Source organism: Micropterus salmoides, unplaced genomic scaffold (genome assembly GCF_014851395.1).
Source record: "Micropterus salmoides isolate LMB-PRFRI ecotype aquatic unplaced genomic scaffold, ASM1485139v1 Ms_hic_scaffold_11, whole genome shotgun sequence".
Taxonomy (NCBI): domain Eukaryota; kingdom Metazoa; phylum Chordata; class Actinopteri; order Centrarchiformes; family Centrarchidae; genus Micropterus; species Micropterus salmoides.
In genome coordinates this window covers 14,182,054-14,201,185 of record NW_024040152.1, presented here as the reverse complement: position 1 = coordinate 14,201,185, position 19,132 = coordinate 14,182,054, and the positions used below count along the sequence as shown (strand labels likewise).

Here is a 19,132-nt window from a genome sequence, read left to right as displayed (position 1 = left end):
GCTACACAGGCAGAGTGGGAAGAAGAGGCAAGGTCCGATTGAAAAAAAACAAACCAGATGCAAATGTGGAGGTGAGAGTCACAGTGTGACAGCTTTATTGTATGTGGAAATAATATTTACATAGAAAACAATCTGCCTACCACTCACACATAAACGCACACTGACTATCTCCATCCATATGCCCATATGCCCCCCCCGCCGACACTGACACTCAGTCTGTCACACTTCACTCCCCTGCACCCTCCTTCTCTGTCACTATACGCTCTCTCCCTCTCATTTCCTCTCCATGGCTGCAGGCCGTGGTGTCCTCGGCGTGAGAAGCCGGCACTCACTGGAGAACACAGCGCAACCACGAGCCGGACCCTCCGTCCTCCGCACCGCCAGACTGGGTGTCTTTTCCTTCACCGCTGTCATCATCATCCTCGTAATCTAAATTTGACGAGGAGGTCACAAGCATTCGTCACGACATGCATCATCTAAAATTAACATGGTAGTGAAATCCGCAATTCCATGGTTACTCATCAAGCATGTGCGTCAGTAAATAAAAACATCAAAAGGTGTGAAATTGCAGCGGGTGTGTGTGTGTCTGTACCATCAGTCTCCTCGTCATCTTCTGTGTCCCCCTCTGACTCCAGCAAGCACAAGTCCAACCTGGAGTCTCTCTTTGCTGTGACGTCACCCCTGTAACATGTACACCCGACATTAATTAAACACTTAATATCAATAGAAGTGTGTGTCAAACTCAGTTAAATCCGCAGCACGTTATAAATCCCAATATAGCTTCAGAATCAGCAATGCACTTGACCTTGGAAGGAATAATGGATATGCAAATGAGAAATATATTTGAGCAGTTCAGACTGAATTATTTTTAACTGAGTAGTGCTGACATGTATTGGGCCCACCTCTGCTTCCCAGAACTAGGGAGCTGCTCCCACACGAGGAGGTCACGACCTCCAGTGACCCACCGGTGGTCTCCGCTCCCTGTCGTCCACGCTGCAAAGCAGAGGATTCTGGGTGCGTCGGGCCAGGTCAGAGAGGCCAGGTACCGACACTGAGGCAGAGAGAATACTAGAGGGAGATGAAGGAAATGGGGGTCAACAGAGGAAAACAAAGTGGTTTCGATTTTGTCTTAAGTCCTTAAAGTGCTTTCACCCTCTCAGAGAGGAGCAACTTTTGGTTGCACATGGTTTACTCTGCTACTCACAATTTAGTGAGCTCTCTCCATTCACCAGATCATAGCAGGAGCCAATTAGGAGGCCCCCTGTCTGGTGAACACAATCTGTTACCCCGGTGATGCTGCTGTGATTGGTCAGTCTGGATACCATTCCTGTGATAATTGGACAGATGTTAGGTGGTAAGGATTATGCAAATGTGCCTACATCCGCCTTCCTTTTTCAATCTCTTGCTCTCTCCATCTGACACACACACACACACACACACACACACACAAACACTCTGCTTTGCCCATTCCAGAGCTCACCAGTCCTCCAGTGCAGGATCTTGAGCCAGGCTCGACTGTATGCCACGAGCACTCGGTCTCCTCGCGGGCTGAGGGTGAGACGCCCGCCCATCCCCCCTCCACATCCCGTCACCTGGCTGCTCCAGTGGTGCAGCAGCCTCAAGGGGTCTCGATCCGAACACCGGTTCTCCCACACAGACACCCCTCCCTCGGCCGAGCCGCTGAACACCAGCGGACCCTGAGTCTGTGGAGGGCACAGGAGACACGGTTGTCATGGTGATCTGAGTCTTTACAGTTTGTGTGTGTGAGTGTGTGTGTGTGAGAGAGAGAGAGAGAGAAAGATAGATACACAGAAAAGGCGAGAGAGAGTGTATAATACGTTTGTGTAAATGGAAAAGACATGTGTGAACACTTTCAAAATGGATGTTGCTGTGCCTGTTATAAATGGATTGTGCGCTTTGCATGATAAACAACAAAAAGGATGACAATGATGTGCTACGCTTTAATGCTTAAGGCATATTTTGATGATTGCAAATTGAAAAAAAATGTGCATATGCAGCTCTGGATTCCAATATCCATAAAAAGCCTTTTTGCTCAAAATATGTTCTGTGTGCTCTCTAAAATTGGCCAAGCTCCACAGCTTACATCTCAACAAATATCTTTGATTTCCATTTGAAAGCAATAAACAAGGAAAGCTTGTGTGAGGATAAGAATGTAGAAATATAGCTGTTTGATTTCCTGAGGAGAGGCCTTTTCACAAATCAGTAATTAAGAGTTCTAAAACTACTTTAGACAGCTTCTGCAGTGCGAGAAACATTGGCGTGTTTCTGTGTCAGCTGCTGTGTTGTATAAAAATAGACTGAACATGAAAAAACAGCTTTAGCATCCTCAGCGTGGACAGCATATCATGGCTAGTAGGTGACCCACCCACCTGGATGGAGGTGACTGCTTCCTGGTGAGCGTTGATTGACTGACAGTTTTCGAAAGTGTGCCAGCTCCAGGCTTGAACTTTCCCCCCGTCTAAGGGGTGACAGAATGTGAAGTTAACATGTGCTGACAGGCGGCTGGCAGTCATTACTGTTGGTCACGTTCGACCCACCTGAGCCTGACTGCCTAAACCATGTGCCTCAGTAGCTCTGATTCAGCCCGATAGCCCTGCGATGCACTCACTAACTCACTGGCAGATGATGCCACGGTGTAAGATTCTGCCTACTTATTAGTAAAGACATTTACACACACTGGCATTCAAATAAGTATGCAAGTACATGTCTGCTCCAAAACACATACATATTCAGAAGTAGATACAAATACGATGTGATATGTCAACATCTAACTCCAATCATTCTGTTCACTGTGTCACTAGCTCTTAGTCCACACACACATCTTCTCCACACAAAAACACACCTGACCCAGTGATGATGTAGCCGTCTTCCTCTGGCACAAAGCAGAGCGCAGTCACAGCGTTGAATGTGTAGAGAGACTTAACACACTGCCCTGAAGGTAACGGGAAAATACTCATTTTTAAATTGACGGGACACCAGTCACATGGGCCCACATTGATTTCAGTGCACAAACGTTTTCCAGACAGAGCCCCAAGGCTCCAGCTACCTGTATACATACAGCATGTGTATGTTTGTGTGGTTAAGCGTACCAATGCTCAGGGCCCAGATCTTCACGTAGCAGTCTGCCGAACCACTCAAAATAAACCTCTCCTTGTCGGACAAAGACAGGGCCCGGGCTGGCAAGAGGGCAAACACAGACAAAAGAGCGGTAGGGGAAAGAGGAGGAGGAGGAGGAGGAAGGACCGTGGGATCAGAAAAAGAGAGAGAGAGAAGAGGACAAAAATATTAAGCTGAGGAAATAAGTGATGATGTACAAAATGAACAGAAAGAAAAGATTGTAAAGAAGGAGGCAAAAAGAGAACAGACATGATTTAAAAAAAGAAACGATTAGCTGATAAACAAAGTGTGCCTTTAGTTGGACTGAGGAGCATCATTTATGCTCTGAACTTCTCGACTTGGTATTTTAAGTTGGGGAAGCAGGTGGGGAGGGAGTGTAGGAGGAGAGCCGGGGAGGGCGCTGGAGTTCAAGTGATGGAAGGCTGCCTGCTTCAAACAGAAAGTGTCTACTGAGGTCATCTTTTACTGGGGTTGATCGGATGAACCTCTCCTATAATTACCAGACTGCAGGACACAGACATTACTCAGCTATAGTCGGTATATGTGTGTGTGTGTGTGTGTGTGTGCGTGTGTGTGTGTCCTCACCCAGCCTCTTGCAGTACTCAGGGGGAGGTACAGACAGACAGGTGACCCCGCTAGTGTGACCACCCAGGTTCTTGTGCTCCGTTGCTGTGGGAACGTGCCACACCTTCACTGTTGTATCTCGGCTTAAGGTGGAGAGCGAGAAAGAGAGGATACAGGAAGATAAAAGGGGAGTTATGGTGAGTGAGAGAAGGCGGCGGAAACAAAGTTAAAAGGCGTTTGACATGAATCGCAAGAGATTTGTGCCCAGCAACCGGGGCGGGCGAAGAAAAACAAATACATGTCAAACAGTGAGGGAGCAAGCAGGAGCATATTAAGCGATAAATTAGGTGAAATGTTCACTTTGCACATCCATTATGCAAATCAGGGCTTCCTTCCTGCTTTACCTTCCAGAAACCACCAGGTTGTCAATGGCAACCACACAGGTGACTATGTCATTATGACCCTCCAACAGCCTCAAGCGAAACTTTGCCTTCTCCCACGACGATTTGAGGGATGTAAATTCAGCCTCTGTAAAAGAAATGATTTGTGCAATTAGCAACATCCCCTTATCAGCACCCCAGCGTGTTAATCTACACAGTTCTTCAATATGGATAAGTCTGCCAATGCAAAGCACGGGGATAATTTAGCTCCAGGCATGCAAAACGTGGGTCCTGTCTTCAGGGAAGCAAAAGCAGCCTGTTGGTTTTAATACTGGCAGCCACATGAGCTTGTTAGGACTCCTTGGGGCATACTTGTATAATCTGATTTTAGATGTTAATCGCAAATTAGGGCACTGCATTTTACTTTTTGCTGCCTGCGATAAACTGTAGTAACAATCTCTTCAGCCACTTTTCTTAATCATCCCACCTTCCTGTCGCAGTTGCTGCTCATTGTCAAAGTCAGCACAGCCTGCTGACACATCTCGGTGCTGATCTGACACTCTGGCCAGCGCCGTCCTTTCCTGCTGTCTGCCTATCTCTGCTCCCCCTCCTGTCGCTCTCCGCCTGGCAGCCGGCGCTGGCGTTGCTTGAGCTTTGGACTCCTCTTCTCCCTTAAGGATCTTGGAGGCTGGAGGCGTTTGTGATGGAAGGGCCTCAGGGGCATCCTCCCTGTGCCAGTTCAGAAAGCAAGAGCTGAATGAATAATCAAGATGCAAACGGCACACGGCATTCTTTGCGACAGGGAGCATACCTGTAGAGGATCCCCAAGTCCCACACAAACAAAAACAGTAGCTCCTAATGAGCTAAGGCTCAGTGTATTAGAAAGAATGCATGTATTTCATTCAGTTTGATGTTAATATTCACACATGGTGATTTCTGAGATCTACACAAAGCCCTGAAGCGCTTTAATAGGGAGGATGACATCCCTGAATGATGTTTACATAACACATTATGAATGGCAGAAAGTTCCCATTTTCTTTAAGTGTGACAGTATTTGACCTCCAGTGTGTTTGGATAGATATACAAAAAAGATCAAAGGCTTCAAAGTGAATGTTGTTGCTTTTGAAGAATTATGCTTTTTTCCATCTGCCCCCCCCCCCCTTGCTGGTACCTCTCCCTCACTTCCTTACACTTGTCTTTTCATCTTCTCCTTTTTTCCGTCTCCCACAATCCCCAGAGTTTGCTGCGGGCCAGAAAGCTGCAGCTGAAGCTCAGCCAATCTGGAACGGAGCTCCGCCTTCCTGGAGATCTGAGAGGGAAGAAGGCACGAGATTGGTTGTAAACCAAGCTACTAAATCCACAAGTTGTTTGTATGCACAACCAACATAGCCAGCCTGTCTTGATTTATTAGACTGCAACTGGCGACACACGCCGTGCTCCTCTCTGAGTGTGAGTTATGAAACGTGCATGAATGAGTGTTTTCGTCAACTTGATATTAAGTGGCTGTTTCCTGTGTTAAAGGATAGCTCCACACATAAATGTCAGCTACTTTAATTGTTACTTTAATTAAAAACTCTTATATGTCTTACTCTGGTGGAGCTTTATTAAATCTGAGAAAATAACCCCTGATGATGTAATAGTGATGTCATCAGGGTTATATCGCCTTGGGCTCGAAGACTACAACTTTTTTTTTTTACAGAAACCGGGGGCATGGATTTTTAAAATATGTGGGTAATTCGTAGACAGGGAGGGTCCAACAAAGACAGGACTGAGTTGCCTTGTGGTAAATGTAGGATCCTGTGACCCTTACTGGAGAATGAAAGTCAGGATTTGATTTTGTCCATTAAAACAATGTGTCTCTTGTGAGCAGTGGTGCCATAAGTATTAAGATATTTTTCTAAGTAAAAGTAGCAGTAACTAAATGTAAAAAAATATCCCTTTGATAGAAGAAGTTCTGGATTTAAAACATTACTGAATTAAAGTACATATGTATTGTACAGAAGTAAAAGTATCAAAAGTAGAAGTGCTCTTTAGGAAGCAGAATAACCCCTGTTGTATTATTATTATCATTATTGACACACACATTGACAAACATAATTTGTAACTGTTCTGGTTTGAGCTAATTATAATAAATATATTCTGAACTGTTAATTAGTTTCATCTGTAATAATTGGGCTTATTTTATAAACATATTATATCTTTTCTATGTAAAACTATATCTTTCAGATAAATAAGTAGTGGTATAAAGTAGCACAAAATGGAAATACCCAAGTTAACTTAACTTAAAAACAGTACTGTCCAGTAAATGTACTTACCACTGATTTTGAGTGCCCAAATTTTATGGAAGTGCAGTACACTTATTATTATTATTATTATTATTTCCTCAAATACTGTGATGAAGATATAAGGTAAATAAAGTGTAATTTTACTTTATAGGAAATTAGTTACTTTTGATTTACAATCCTTTTCTGCTTAGTTGTAAGCCACTTCACGATACAGAAAACCTTTCAGACCGGTTCAGACAAAGGAAATGCAACTTATTCACAGAAATTAATTATGGATACTATACAAGTAACCTTCACCATCACTATCAGCTGTAAATGGCCATAATTTACAGAATTCAGATAGTGCCCTTTAACATATTGTGGCTCTCCTGAAGTCATTCATTCATATCATTATTTTTTCTGATGCTCTCTGCTCAGAGTGAAAGCTTCTGATCTCCCAAATTCCTAAGGCAAAAGCTGTCAAATTATTCATTCCACTATTATTAATTCATGTTAATTACATATTTTTCTTCTGTAAGATATCAACACTGTTATTGCTAGTTTAAGAAGCCTTCCTTCATAATATTGTATCATACCAACACCATTAATATCATCTTTATTTAACAGCGTGAGCTTGGCCGTCATGGGCAACATCTGATATACTTTAATAGACTGTTTGGTGTATGAATATACAACACAACTTTACTGAAGGCTGGTGCGAAATGATAGTTGTTCTAATGTTTATAATTTTGACTAAATCCTTGTCTGTGCTCTAGTAAAGTCTGAGTTGCAGTCATAACGTGTTTTTACACCGGAGGGAAATCTATTCAGGATGTACTGAAGTCACACAGATTTACGTTACCTACACACTGATCACATTGGGAAAAAGGCAGATTAAGTCTTTCTGTACCTTGAATCTCTCTTCTGGGGCAAGATTGATTTTTATTTCCAGATTTTCAATCTGTCTTAACTTCTTCTGCAGCTTCCTCACCTCCCCCATTTGAAGCTCTGGGCTTATCTAAGACGCCGCGGGTTAACTTACACTTTAAAATGACTCTCAGTTTGCCAGAAAGTGTCAAAGACACAACATTGTCTTTTAATAAAAAGTATGAAGAGGTCTAAATAAATACAATATATCTCGCGGCTCAGCTGTGTGTAGGTGAAACGTGTCGCCGGATGTTGACGTACAGTAGACGTGTATAACCTTTCTTACAGCGACATCACGTGGACCGTTAAAGCATTGCCTTGAAAACGGTTAAAAATATAATGTTACAGTACGTTTACAGTTTCACGGGTATTAATTGAAGCAGACATGATTGTGTACAATTACAGATATCACTTGCTAATCCCTATGACAAGAGTTAATCCACATAACAAAAGTCTAACTAACCAAAAGTCACTTTGTCTACTGGAGGACAGTAACACTGTGCTGCCTTAAAGTGCTATTCTGTCAGCTCGTATTTTCGAGTTTCATGATCGTAACTAAGATTACAAATTTAAATAAAGCAAAAAAAGACAGTAATGGCTGTTTGATTTTTAAATGTAAGTGCTGCAATGTATATTTGTACCTCCATAGCAAGGTGAGGAGGAAGAGAAAAAGTGTTAAAGAAAAGCCATACATACTTCAATATTTTATTAGATAAAACTGATGTAGCCTATGCTCCACAAGTAAAGTGTTAGTAGGCATACACATACAGATAGTTTTACAGACAAGGAAAAATGACACATAGCACTTATAAGAAAATACATATTTTTGTGATCAACTGCCAAAAATCAACTTACAAATAAGATTTGGAGGGGCCATATTGCATGCTGTCTGTAGTAAAAGCTGAATGGTACATGTGCTACAACCTCAAAGTGGTTCAAACAGTTTAGGACCACAAAATATTAAATGTATTCTAATGTGGGACAAGGAAAGTCAAATGTCACTTTTAAGGAAGTGGAACCAATAAATGTCTGGCATTTTTACTTGACAAATGGTTGAATGAATAATCAATTACTAGCATAGTTGTCAATTAAGTTTCTGGCAATCAACTAATGATTGCAGCTCTAGTCACAAGTAGACATTGCTTGTCTATATAGTATCACAAGCCTGTTGGAAACTAGTCTTACTGGCTCTGTCGAGGGTCCCCTTGATCCCTCATACCCAAGGCTGGATTACCAATGGGACAACCACTCCGGGGGTCCAAAGTCTCAGGGACCCAAGACCTCAACGTGGTCTGGGTGCTGAGACCCCCTGCTAGGTAAATTCAGCTCTTGGACCCCTGGCTATGTGTTGGCTCGTTAGGTAATCCATCCATGGTGTGAGGAGGAGGACTTCTAGAATTAAGGTTGGTAATTATTACTTTGAGTAAATTAATTAAGCAGTTTTAAGGTACATGTTAGTTATTTCAAGGCACACAACATTAAAGGGAGTGTAAGTGATTCTGCACAAGGATTGTTGACAAATACACTTGTCCCTTCAGTGCTCCCTTAGATGCTCAACCCCCTAAATTTCAAATCTGACATTTCTCCAGCGTTGAAACGCCTTTGCCCTTGTCTGGTCATATAACTTTCTCTATACTCTTCAGACCTTTCCCTCTTTGGCCTTTCTCGGCCATCTCTCCTTTTTCACAGTGCCTGAAGTCCAGCTGTTGCTGATTGGCTGGAGGAATGTTGCTTATCAGGGTCCACACCACTTTGTTTGTTTTCCGTTTACACAGCCAGGGTTTCGCAGGAAAACCTGATTTTTTCAGAGCACACACCAAATGTAGAGCTAGCAAACCGCGAGGAAATATAGACCAAATCTAACAGAAAGTGTATTGGATTACAATCACTTACCACTCCTTTAAGTCCACATAGCATAATTATGTAATTTGAGGGTATAAATAACAAACTGAGGGGCAATGTATTAGGCGCATAAATTAGTAACAAAAAAAATTGTCACTATCAATTTTATAACAAATAATATTTGGCGCTATGAAGTTTCTCGTGACCCCGACACCTACCGGATTGTGTTACTTCCGACAGCACTTGAACACAGCATACTGACTGGATTCTCCCCAACAATTTGAAGCTGAAATCTAACAAAGTAAACCCCAACAGCCATGTACCTGTCACCATTTAGCTGCGGCTGTAAGGACACCAGCCAGCTGACCGACGACCACGTTACATTTGAGACATTTTTAAATGAACTGTCCCTCAGATACAGGAAGTGACATCACCGCACACACTTCTTTTGTCTGACGACCTTATCCGGAGGAAGTGAAGCTTAGACGAGGCAGCCGCTTCACCGAAGAGAAAAAAAAGCAAAGAGGGGAAAAAAACTTTACTGGTTTGCAGGAATTTGGACAGATTTAGAAACCGTGTCCAAATTGTCCCGACCCACGAGAGTTCCGGGGAGGGAGAAGGAGTCGTCGTTACCGGTAAACGCCACTATTCTCCATGCAGTCGATAGTATTTGTTGTTAGATTTGCATGACTCTGCTGCCGCCTCTCCACCCGTCTCCACAGCCGGAAGTATGTGAGGATGGTCTATTGGTTTTTTTCTCTTCGCTTCAGTTTTTTTATCCTTTGGGTGTTTTTTTTTTTTTTTTGCTTTGCTTGTTATTTTTTTCCCAAGCAGGAGACACACAGACACACTGCTGTCTGCTAGCTAACTGTAAAGTTAATGAGCACGTCGGGCCTGATTAACTACAAGATACAAGGAGCCCGAAATGGAGTCCTTCTGTTAAGCTACGGCTTATTGTAAACATGACATTTATCTGCAGTGGTTTGGCACTTCATAAAAGTTAGCGATATCTGGTGATTTGTAGTTCCATCAAGCGTGGTGTGTGTCTGTTGAGCCAGGTTATAACGTTAGCTAAGAAGTTGAATCTGCTGTAAATACCACAAAATGTGAGGTCAGGCACTGTGTGTTGATGCTCACAACGTTACAGATAAAGTCCAGTTAAGAAAATTAAACATAACGTTAATCGATGTTATTAAAATCCCAGGAGCATACTTTCTAATGTACACTTTCACTTTATTGTGCCAAAGACACGCTTAATCCCAGAGACCTATGTGTTATTTTTGTTTTTAAAACCATATTCACGATCCTTGGCTGTCTTCCCATCATACCTTCTCTACTCACTCAGTTAGTTATTAAACCTTTATAATTCCTCTTATCAGTCAGTCTACCCCTGTTTATCTCTATTTTTAATTGGACCTTTGCCATTAGGAGCCTACAAGGCTGGACCCAAAGCTGCATTACCAACTGGGCAAAGTGAGCTACTGCCCTAAGAGTGCCACACCCCCAGGGGCCCTCAAAATCCCCAGCTTCACTGTGTGGCAATTAGTTTGGGGAAATTTGATTAACAGGACTTTTCTCACGACTTGTCATAGTAGGAAAAGCACAGGTGTGACTAATAGCATGAATCATTGCTCTGTTCTGTGTCCTAGTAAGTCATGGCAAGTGTGACAGCTAGCAGGCATGGACAATTCCCAGACCCAGAAACTGAAGCTGCTAAATGGAATCCAACCATTACTCATTTTATTAAAATTTGCCTACTTTGTCTAGGAATATTCACCATTAAAGGGCAGTATCAGTTGACATACCAAGGGTCTTTGGTGGGTTTAGGTTTATTACCTGATCCTCAGATCATGCTTTAAAGAGGGATCCTTTGTTTAAAAAAAGGGGTATTGTTAAAATTGGTAAATATGGGAGAACTTCAGATTTTATTGTGTTTTAATAAAATTACCTCACAGCAAAATGGGGATTAATTTGGGGTAAGTGGGGGCGCAGCAACTAAGTTTTGCCAAGGGATCCCAAGCAGGATAATTGGGTAATGACTGGGTCCTTTAGAAAAAGAGGTTGTTTGTTTATATAAACTTTATTTATGCCAAGGAGGAAAATGTAGCATATCCTCTAGGTGTTGGAAATCACCATCTTATTGATGTTCAGCTCAATAGGTCGAACATTTATAACTATTTCTATCATATCATGATGTGGTTTATTAAATATGAATAACCAGTCTATAATGTGTACTATATAAAGTACAGCTTCACATTCAGTTACACTTGGAAGAGTTCCTCTTGACTAATAAAACAATGGGAAATATACATGTCTGTGTTGGACAACTAACATAATTTGAATTGAAGGCCTCTAATACTCCTGTGTTGACAAATATTACGATAAAGGTATATACCTTCTAGTGTTGGTTTTTGTGTGTGTGTGTTTTAGTATTTGCATCACAAAATGTGACGTTACTCTTTTGTTTACATAGAGATCATTTCAGTTTAACTGCTATGGACTATTGGTTATGTCTTTCTAGTAGCTGTATGTCATATTTATTACTGCAAAGTAACCAGTGGTAGTACTGGCTCAGTCATTACAGTAATTCACCGTTGCGACTTTTGTGCCATTGCAGAAATGATGGAAGATTCTCATTTTAATTCATCGTATTTCTGGTCTCCCATCCCCACTGTACCAGGACAGGTAAGACTGGGCAAGAAATCAAGAATATGCAGTTTCTTCAGGATTGATGTTAACAAGAAGCTCCTTAGAGGAGGTGTTTTGTGACTACAAGAAAATGATTGAGGGAGTCCAGTCTGACTAATCAAATGAAAAATCTCATCTCTGCTGACAGATTGAGAATGCCATGTTTCTGAACAAGGTGAAAGAGCAACAGGAAAAGAATGGTTCCTTCTCTCCTTCCTCTGCATCCCACTACCAAACAGCGCTTCTCACCATCCCCACTGGTGGGGCAAAGACAGATGGAGGAGGGCAGGCTGGTAGTGTGGCACACCTCCACCCTCCTCACAGCACCCAGAACATGCTGTCAGTCCCCTCCACAGGCATCATGACAGCAGGTGATCTACATGGAGAGGGCTCTGGGGCTTTCTCAGTTTGAGACTACTTGGTTATTCCTCAATACATTTGACATTATATCTGATGATCAAAGTACTAAGTAGTAACTTGAAATAAAAAGGACAGCAAAGGTTAAGGCTGAATTAACATCCCATAAATTTAGTTCAGAACCATAAAATAACAGCAATCCATTAAATGAATTGAAATTCCAGTTAGATGGAGCCTCCAGGCAGCACTGTTGGCTAAGAGCAACACGATGCCAGTAAAATGAACACCTAGCTGTGCGCTACAGCCTCAGGATTGTGTGTTCTTAAAATAATGGAACCGCAGCACTGTACTGTAATACTCTTTTATAGCACTTCACTCTTCCTGGTTTAGCATGTAATACACAAAATGTGTTTGTAATACATTTTTGAAACTGAATATAGAGGAATTCTGGTGAACTTCAAGAACACTGTTCATCTCCAACTGTAATCAGAGAAAGAACACTGCGCACAATGATCAACTTTGACTTCGTCTTCGCCTTTGTAATCTGTGCTTTAATTCTTTTTTTCTGTCTCTCTTGATTTCTGTCTGTCACTTCTTGCTGAAGCGGGTCTGGTCATCACAACTCCTCAGGGAACACTAGTCTCTCCCACCTCCTCTCAGTCTTTTGTCTCTGGTCATCCAGCAACAACCATGATTGTTTCAGCACTCCATTCTCCAGGTAAAACACACACACCATACTGTATGGTATACTTTGTACATGGTTCTAAAAAGGCCTTAATAGACTTTTCTTTCACTAAGACTGGTATTTGTTTAATAAAATTTCACTTGAGCACACAAGTTTTCATTATAATTTATGATTTGAATATGAAGTAAATACATTTAAACTTCATCAACTATGGGATTATATTCCTATCTTTATTAAAGAGCGTGGTCTTTCAGTTTGAGAGCATGACCTATTGATTTCGCGTTCAGATTTTGTTAGGCTTTCCCTCAAAACCCTGCCCTCGCACTGAAGCATTACTTGTGCTTACATTTGCTCTGCTTCAGCTCAAACTGTGTGCTTGAACTCAGATACTGTATATTGCTACTTTCACAGATTTCCTGCACTTCAGGTTCAGCCCTTCTCGCACTCAGGCTGCTTCTGTGCTCTCGTTAAACATCTGCTCTCAAATTTCTCCTCTGCTATTTGATTGGCTTTTTTGTGCAAGGGGATCATGTGTTTGGCTGCGTGTGTGCTGAATTACAGCAACTTTAATGACCGTATCCACAAATGTCAGTGGTAACCTTTTGAGGCTATGAGGATTAGCAGAAACAAACTGTATTTTAAGTCAAGACTAATTATGCAACCTTTTATTGTTGTTTTTAGTGATATGGAACAGGATCAGACCTCTTGGCTTTTGTGGGTGTTATTTTCACTGTGCCCAGGCTATGAGAGAGAAGGTTTTTATTTATTTTTTTATTTTACTTGTAATGATATGTGAGCCCAATTGAGTGCTTCTCTTCGAAAGCACAGATCGTTCTCAGGAGTTACACAGCAACAAGATCAAGAAACCAGAAAATGGGAAGCTAATTAATGATTTAATTGGTTATACAGGTTGTGCCAGTAACTTATGGTTCTATGTCTTTAAATTAATCAGTTTTTCTAAAAATTGTATTCCACGTGCAAAAGATGAAATCACAGCTTGCTTATAAAATATTGGTATGTTTGTGCTTTTATATTTAAACTGTTTAAAGGAAGCAATATTCATTATTGATGTTTTTGATTTAGTTTTTTGAACAGATCTTCACTAAGAAATTGCCACGTTTTTTCCACAGAGATTCTTTGTCCTTTCTCATTCAAAAGTCAATTACACCTGAAAGAAAACGCACAGTTAAAAACATGAGGGGCGCCTGTTAGCTTTCCACTAGCGTGAGCCCCATGTAAGAAGGCTTAGTCCTCGCTGCAGCGACCCGGTTTCAAGTCCAACCTGCGGCCCTTTGCTGCATGTCGTCCACTATCTCTCTTCCACATTTCCTGTCTCTTAGCTGTCCTATCACAAATAAAAGTCCTAAAAAAGTCCCAAAAGTGTTGTTCCCTGAGCTTGCAAACCCATGCTGCTGCTGCTCGGTTCAATAGTATTCTCCCCTTTTTACCTGCTGCTGTTGATCCTTGTTGTAGACAAAAAAGAAGGGGATGGGACGTCCCATTTGGTTGTGATGCCAGCGCCCTCCAAACGAGGTCGAAAGAAGAAGACAACACTGTCCAAGGTCGGTCCTGTGGGTGGACCAGGAAATGAAACACTAATACTGGCACATCTCACAGCCGGCGGGCAGGTAAGAAAATACAGATGTAGAAAGGGAAATCTGATTCTGACATGATTAAAAAAAAAATCAGATAACTAAATAACTTATTATTTTTGACAGCTGGCATCTTTGCAGCATCACGCCGGAGACCCATATGACCTGTCAAATGAAGAGGAAGACCAGGGCCCAAAAGATAGCACAAAGACATACAGGTACAGTGTCAGAACAACACCTGCTGTGCGCCCCCATTTCTCCTCGCTCTCGCTGCGGAATGCAAGCACACCTGTTCCTCTGTGTCCTGTTGAAATGAGCGTAGACATGTTGTGCTCTTATAGATGAACTAGGCGCTGCTGGATATACACCTCTGGCACACACAGACACCTCTACTAAAAACACTTCACTGCATGTTGTTGCAGAACATGCCTTCTTTCAAGTGTACAGTTAAATCTTTCTCTTAATTTATTTAAGATACAAATACTTAAGTGCTTCATAGACGCACTCTCAGCCTCTGCGCACACTGGACATGAATTGCTACCTGGCCTCTACTGTCCTCTTTGTGTGTTATATAGCATGTTCTTTGAGTTGTAAACTCTCAAGCACTCTTGTGTCCTGCTCTTTCACTTTTTATAATATCTACGTGCCTTTCCCTGTCAGTTTTCACTGATATCTTCCTTGACATCTTTCCTTGTGTTTACATCTCTACATTTGATTTAACCCCCAACCCCCCACCCTTTCCCCTGGCGCCATTGATTTATCTTATATTATTAATGTTCCGTTTTATTTATTATCATTTTCTATCATATCTTATTTCTTTCTGTGGGTTGATGCTTCTTCCCCCTGTCTCCTTCCAACAACCTCCTTTTCCATCATGTCTTGTGTCTCCTTGTCTGTATATGTGTACCTCTTCTTCCTTCTTGTTCTTCCATCCCGCCCTCCCATTTCTGTGTCTCTCCGCCTGTAGGTGCCGGATGTGTGCGGCGACCTTCCTCAGTAAGTCTGACATGCAGATCCACTCCAAGTCGCACACAGAGGCCAAACCTCACAAGTGTCCTCACTGCGCCAAGTCATTCGCCAACTCCAGCTACCTGGCCCAGCACATCCGCATCCACAGCGGGGCCAAGCCTTACACCTGCTCCTACTGCCAGAAATCTTTCAGGCAACTCAGTCATTTACAGCAGCACACACGGTACTGCAGACCCCCCCCTCCCCTCTCCGTTACAAACCCCGTACCATATTCCCCTGTCCTGTTATCTTGTCCTGCCAAGTGCCCTTTAGAAGCCCAGATTCCTGTCTTCTTCTTCCTCTTGGGGAAAAGATTGGAGGGGTGTGCAGATGCATATTTCACTGCCATGTAGATGTTGGCTCGCATGCTACCAGCTCCACCCAGAAGTGACCTTTTCAGAAAATTAGAAGTCAAATTTCACCTTTTTTTAAGTTGGGCTTTGTCCATGAGACAATTGTTCATTATTTAAACAATAAGTGACACTATGAGAATATTTTACCTTTCTTTCGTTTTTTTTATTTCCGTGTGTGTACAAATACTTGCTTCTCTCTGTACTGTTTTGCATTGCGTTTTCATCACATTTTCCCGCTTTACATGTTTCTTTTGTCTGTATGTTTTGTCATTTCTTCTGCCAGCGCTTCAACTGAAACGTACACATACACATTTAGAAATACATGTTGAAATGTAGGTTTAAAGGCAGACTAAGTTCCATTGGGCTTCCCCATGTAACCCATAGTGGTGTTTGGTATACTTCCTTATCATTGGTTTTTCTTACTTTCTCCATTGAATGGTAAAATCCTTTGCTGCCATGCTCTGCTTTCCTGCTCTCTGTACTCATTTCGTAGTCATCCTGTTGCTGTCCTTTTTGGCTGTCATCTAATCAATTTACAGTAATTTATGGAGGCATGTTGATCTAAGTGAATGCATTTGTAAAACCTTTGAACTACAATTATTATATTTAACATTTTGTTATTCTGTTCATAAGCCCAAATCACCTAGGGCAAAATTATATAATAATTTTCACTCTTTTGCTTTGTTTTTCTGTGATTGTAAACCATGACCCACTTTGGGGCACTTGTAATTCAAACATGAATTGAAACTCTTGCTGCGTAGAGCAGTAAAAGTGTAAAATGATCCATATATAGATATTTTAGTGCTCCAATCTTCTCGTTACTTCCTGACAGGTTTTGATAAACTGAGGCAATCACTTTAAAGTATGCGTCAAGCACAATATCATGAGTTTTATATCAGTCTACCTTTACAATCCTGTTTCCCTTTCTCTTTCACCGTCCTGTCTGCCCTCATCAGGAACCACACAGAGTCAAAGCCTCACAAGTGTCCCCACTGTACCAAGTCATTTGCCAACTCTAGCTACCTTGCCCAACATGTCCGCATCCACACCGGAGTGAAACCCTACTCCTGCTCCTTCTGCCAAAAGAGCTTCAGACAGCTCAGTCACCTTCAGCAGCACAACAGGTAAGTGAGTCACTGGGCTTGGGTTTCTCATTTGCCTCTTTGTCTTTCTGCGGTCAGGGTAGATCACCATGAAAGTGAGTCCGTGTATGTACATGTATGTGTTTGTGTTTATATTCAGGATTCACACCGGAGATCGGCCATACAAGTGTAGCCATCCAGGCTGTGAGAAATCCTTCACGCAACTCTCAAATTTACAGGTGTGAAATAATTTGTTCTTGTTGGCTATTACCTGTCTCACAGAACACTTAACTGTACTGTAAAACTTTTTTTTTCTTCAATCACCATCTTTTCCCAGTCCCACCGGCGTCAACACAACAAGGACAAGCCTTACAAGTGCACCAACTGCAATAAAGGATACATAGATGCAGCAAGCCTGGAGGTGCACATGTCCACACACACAGTCAAACACGCGAGGATCTACTCGTGTGGTCTCTGCAACCGCACTTATACCTCAGTAAGACAAATATCCATTTCTGAAGAGCATTTCTACATAAAACAGTATGAATCACCTTTCTAGCATCAGACAACTGGCCACTACTTTACACCTTGTAGTCATGTATCAACTGTTTACCCTATGCCTATCTTTCCGTCATCTCAGGAGACATATCTGGTGAAACACATGGAGAAACACAATCCAGACCAGTTGACTGTACCAGCAGTCGGGGGAGCACAGCCAGCACAACAGCACCAGCACCAGAACCAAAGCCAGGGCCAGGCTGGAGCTCAGAGCCAGGTAGAGAGTGCAGATGGAGGATCTAGCCGAGCTGGGAGCGGAGCTACGGGTGGCGGTCAGCAGGGACAGAGCCAGAACAACTACCCCCAGACAGAAACCATTTCCTGTCCATTTGACCTGCACCAGTATAAGACCGTTTCTGCCAGTGACATCCAGTACAAACCAGTCAGTGTAGCTGACATTACTTCCCACAAGGACCTTTGTCTTACTGTGTCAGCATCCACCATTCAAGTGGAGCACCTCAACTCTTAGAGGCGATTAAAGGAGGGAGTTTGGGGGTCAGGGATGTTCAAATTAATTCAAGAAAACAAGAAATGGAGGACTGAGAGACGAAGGATTAAAGCAATACTAAGATGATACAAGAACTTTGGAACAAGTGACTGTGCCTGAATAATGGTTTGAGGCAGACAAACAGTATGGTGACACAGTATAGTGAAGACGATAATTTTGTTTTATTTTTTTAATTCGTCTATTTGTTCTTTCTGCCTTGTTTGATTTGTTTTGCTGTTGCTTAGCTGTCCTGTCTGAGTAGAAAGTGCATGTAAAGGCTGCAATAAAGTATGTTTCAGTCCATCACAGTGATGGTTTTATGAAGGGTAAAGAGTCAAAGAGACAGTGCTTCTCCTGATGTTTTATCACCTCCTGCCGTTTCCTTACAAATACAGCTTTGGCCATTGCAATTTAGGGCCGCTCTATTGATGAAATTGGTAGTCGACTGTGAAGGTAAATTTTTATACTTTCATACAGAGACTTTCAGTTTTTTCTTCAGTGTTAATACCTCTACTATGTTGTAAAACACATGCCCGCAATTAATTCTTTTTAACCTTAAAAGGGACGTAGAAGATATTTCCTTTTCAGGAAACAAAAAAAATATCAATCAAGTATATATAGATATATACTATCAGTTTATAAGGTATGATTGTGTGTTTAAAGGCTGTGGTAATCCATATAACCTACTTACACCCATTGGCAGGCCTTCACATGACTTTCTGGGAAGTGATGAGCCAGTTCACATTTCATGTAATCCTATTGTACTGCTTTGTGTGTATGTCCTAAAAGTAATGTTATCCAAATATGTTCTTACTATTATACTCCCACGATAACAATGTTTATAATACTTCTTTACAGACATACTGACACATCTGACATTTGTTTTTTTTGTTTTTTTCAGCTCTTAATACAATAAACCCTCTGAAACGTTTCTCATTGGCTTTTTTCTGTTTCCTATTTACTTATGTGCCGTGGTGGCTTTATGAAGTGACAACAATAAGAGCTGTTACTAACATTTGTGAACCCACAAAGAGATTTTTTTTTGTTGCGATTTTGGCTTAGAAAAAATTGTTCATATCTTTTTATTTTGGTCAAGAACAACTTTTACCAGCATATTTGAGATGTACAACACCTAACAAAGAGAAGCAAACACTATGCTGCTCTTGTTATGCATAATGGTCTTATTAATAGGCCTAACTAATGATGT

At 41.8% G+C, this 19,132-nt stretch overlaps 2 protein-coding genes across 4 annotated transcripts; one reads left to right on the top strand and one right to left on the bottom strand.

Moving 5' to 3' along the window:
- Positions 1-66: 66 nt before the first annotated feature.
- si:ch211-154o6.3 (uncharacterized protein LOC563854 homolog) lies at positions 67-9,567 on the bottom strand. 2 transcript variants are annotated; one of them, XM_038711089.1, is made up of 13 exons: positions 9,439-9,567; positions 5,273-5,391; positions 4,570-4,811; positions 4,107-4,230; positions 3,724-3,845; positions 3,111-3,197; positions 2,864-2,953; positions 2,391-2,479; positions 1,481-1,703; positions 1,205-1,327; positions 903-1,068; positions 593-681; positions 67-429 (listed from the first exon to the last, which is right to left on the bottom strand). In XM_038711089.1, the coding sequence occupies exons 2-13, from the start codon at positions 5,284-5,286 to the stop codon at positions 329-331; spliced, it is 1,470 nt and encodes a 489-aa protein (XP_038567017.1). In that variant the 5' UTR covers positions 5,287-5,391; positions 9,439-9,567; the 3' UTR covers positions 67-328. The 2 variants fall into 2 exon arrangements, with proteins under 2 accessions (XP_038567017.1, XP_038567014.1); XM_038711086.1 differs by lacking the exon at positions 9,439-9,567 and adding an exon at positions 7,257-7,543.
- A 35-nt stretch (positions 9,568-9,602) lies between these two features.
- Positions 9,603-18,856, top strand: znf384b (zinc finger protein 384 b). 2 transcript variants are annotated; one of them, XM_038711084.1, is made up of 11 exons: positions 9,603-9,750; positions 11,733-11,800; positions 11,952-12,174; positions 12,765-12,878; positions 14,319-14,473; positions 14,564-14,655; positions 15,405-15,629; positions 16,755-16,922; positions 17,041-17,119; positions 17,218-17,376; positions 17,521-18,856. In XM_038711084.1, the coding sequence occupies exons 2-11, from the start codon at positions 11,735-11,737 to the stop codon at positions 17,905-17,907; spliced, it is 1,668 nt and encodes a 555-aa protein (XP_038567012.1). In that variant the 5' UTR covers positions 9,603-9,750; positions 11,733-11,734; the 3' UTR covers positions 17,908-18,856. The 2 variants fall into 2 exon arrangements, with proteins under 2 accessions (XP_038567012.1, XP_038567013.1); XM_038711085.1 differs by lacking the exon at positions 15,405-15,629 and having other exon boundaries at positions 9,604-9,750.
- The last annotated feature ends 276 nt before the right edge of the window (positions 18,857-19,132 follow it).

Coding starts and splice junctions, on each gene's coding strand:
- si:ch211-154o6.3 (XM_038711086.1), bottom strand. CDS start 7,346: ATGGGGGAGGTGAGGAAGCTGCAGAAGAAGTTAAGACAGATTGAAAAT. Junction 3,198..3,723: donor TGAGTACTGCAAGAGGCTGG/GTGAGGACACAC, acceptor CCCTCTTGCCAG/CCCGGGCCCTGTCTTTGTCC. Junction 2,954..3,110: donor GATCTGGGCCCTGAGCATTG/GTACGCTTAACC, acceptor CGTTACCTTCAG/GGCAGTGTGTTAAGTCTCTC.
- znf384b (XM_038711084.1), top strand. CDS start 11,735: ATGATGGAAGATTCTCATTTTAATTCATCGTATTTCTGGTCTCCCATC. Junction 16,923..17,040: donor CACCTTCAGCAGCACAACAG/GTAAGTGAGTCA, acceptor GTTTATATTCAG/GATTCACACCGGAGATCGGC. Junction 17,120..17,217: donor CGCAACTCTCAAATTTACAG/GTGTGAAATAAT, acceptor ATCTTTTCCCAG/TCCCACCGGCGTCAACACAA.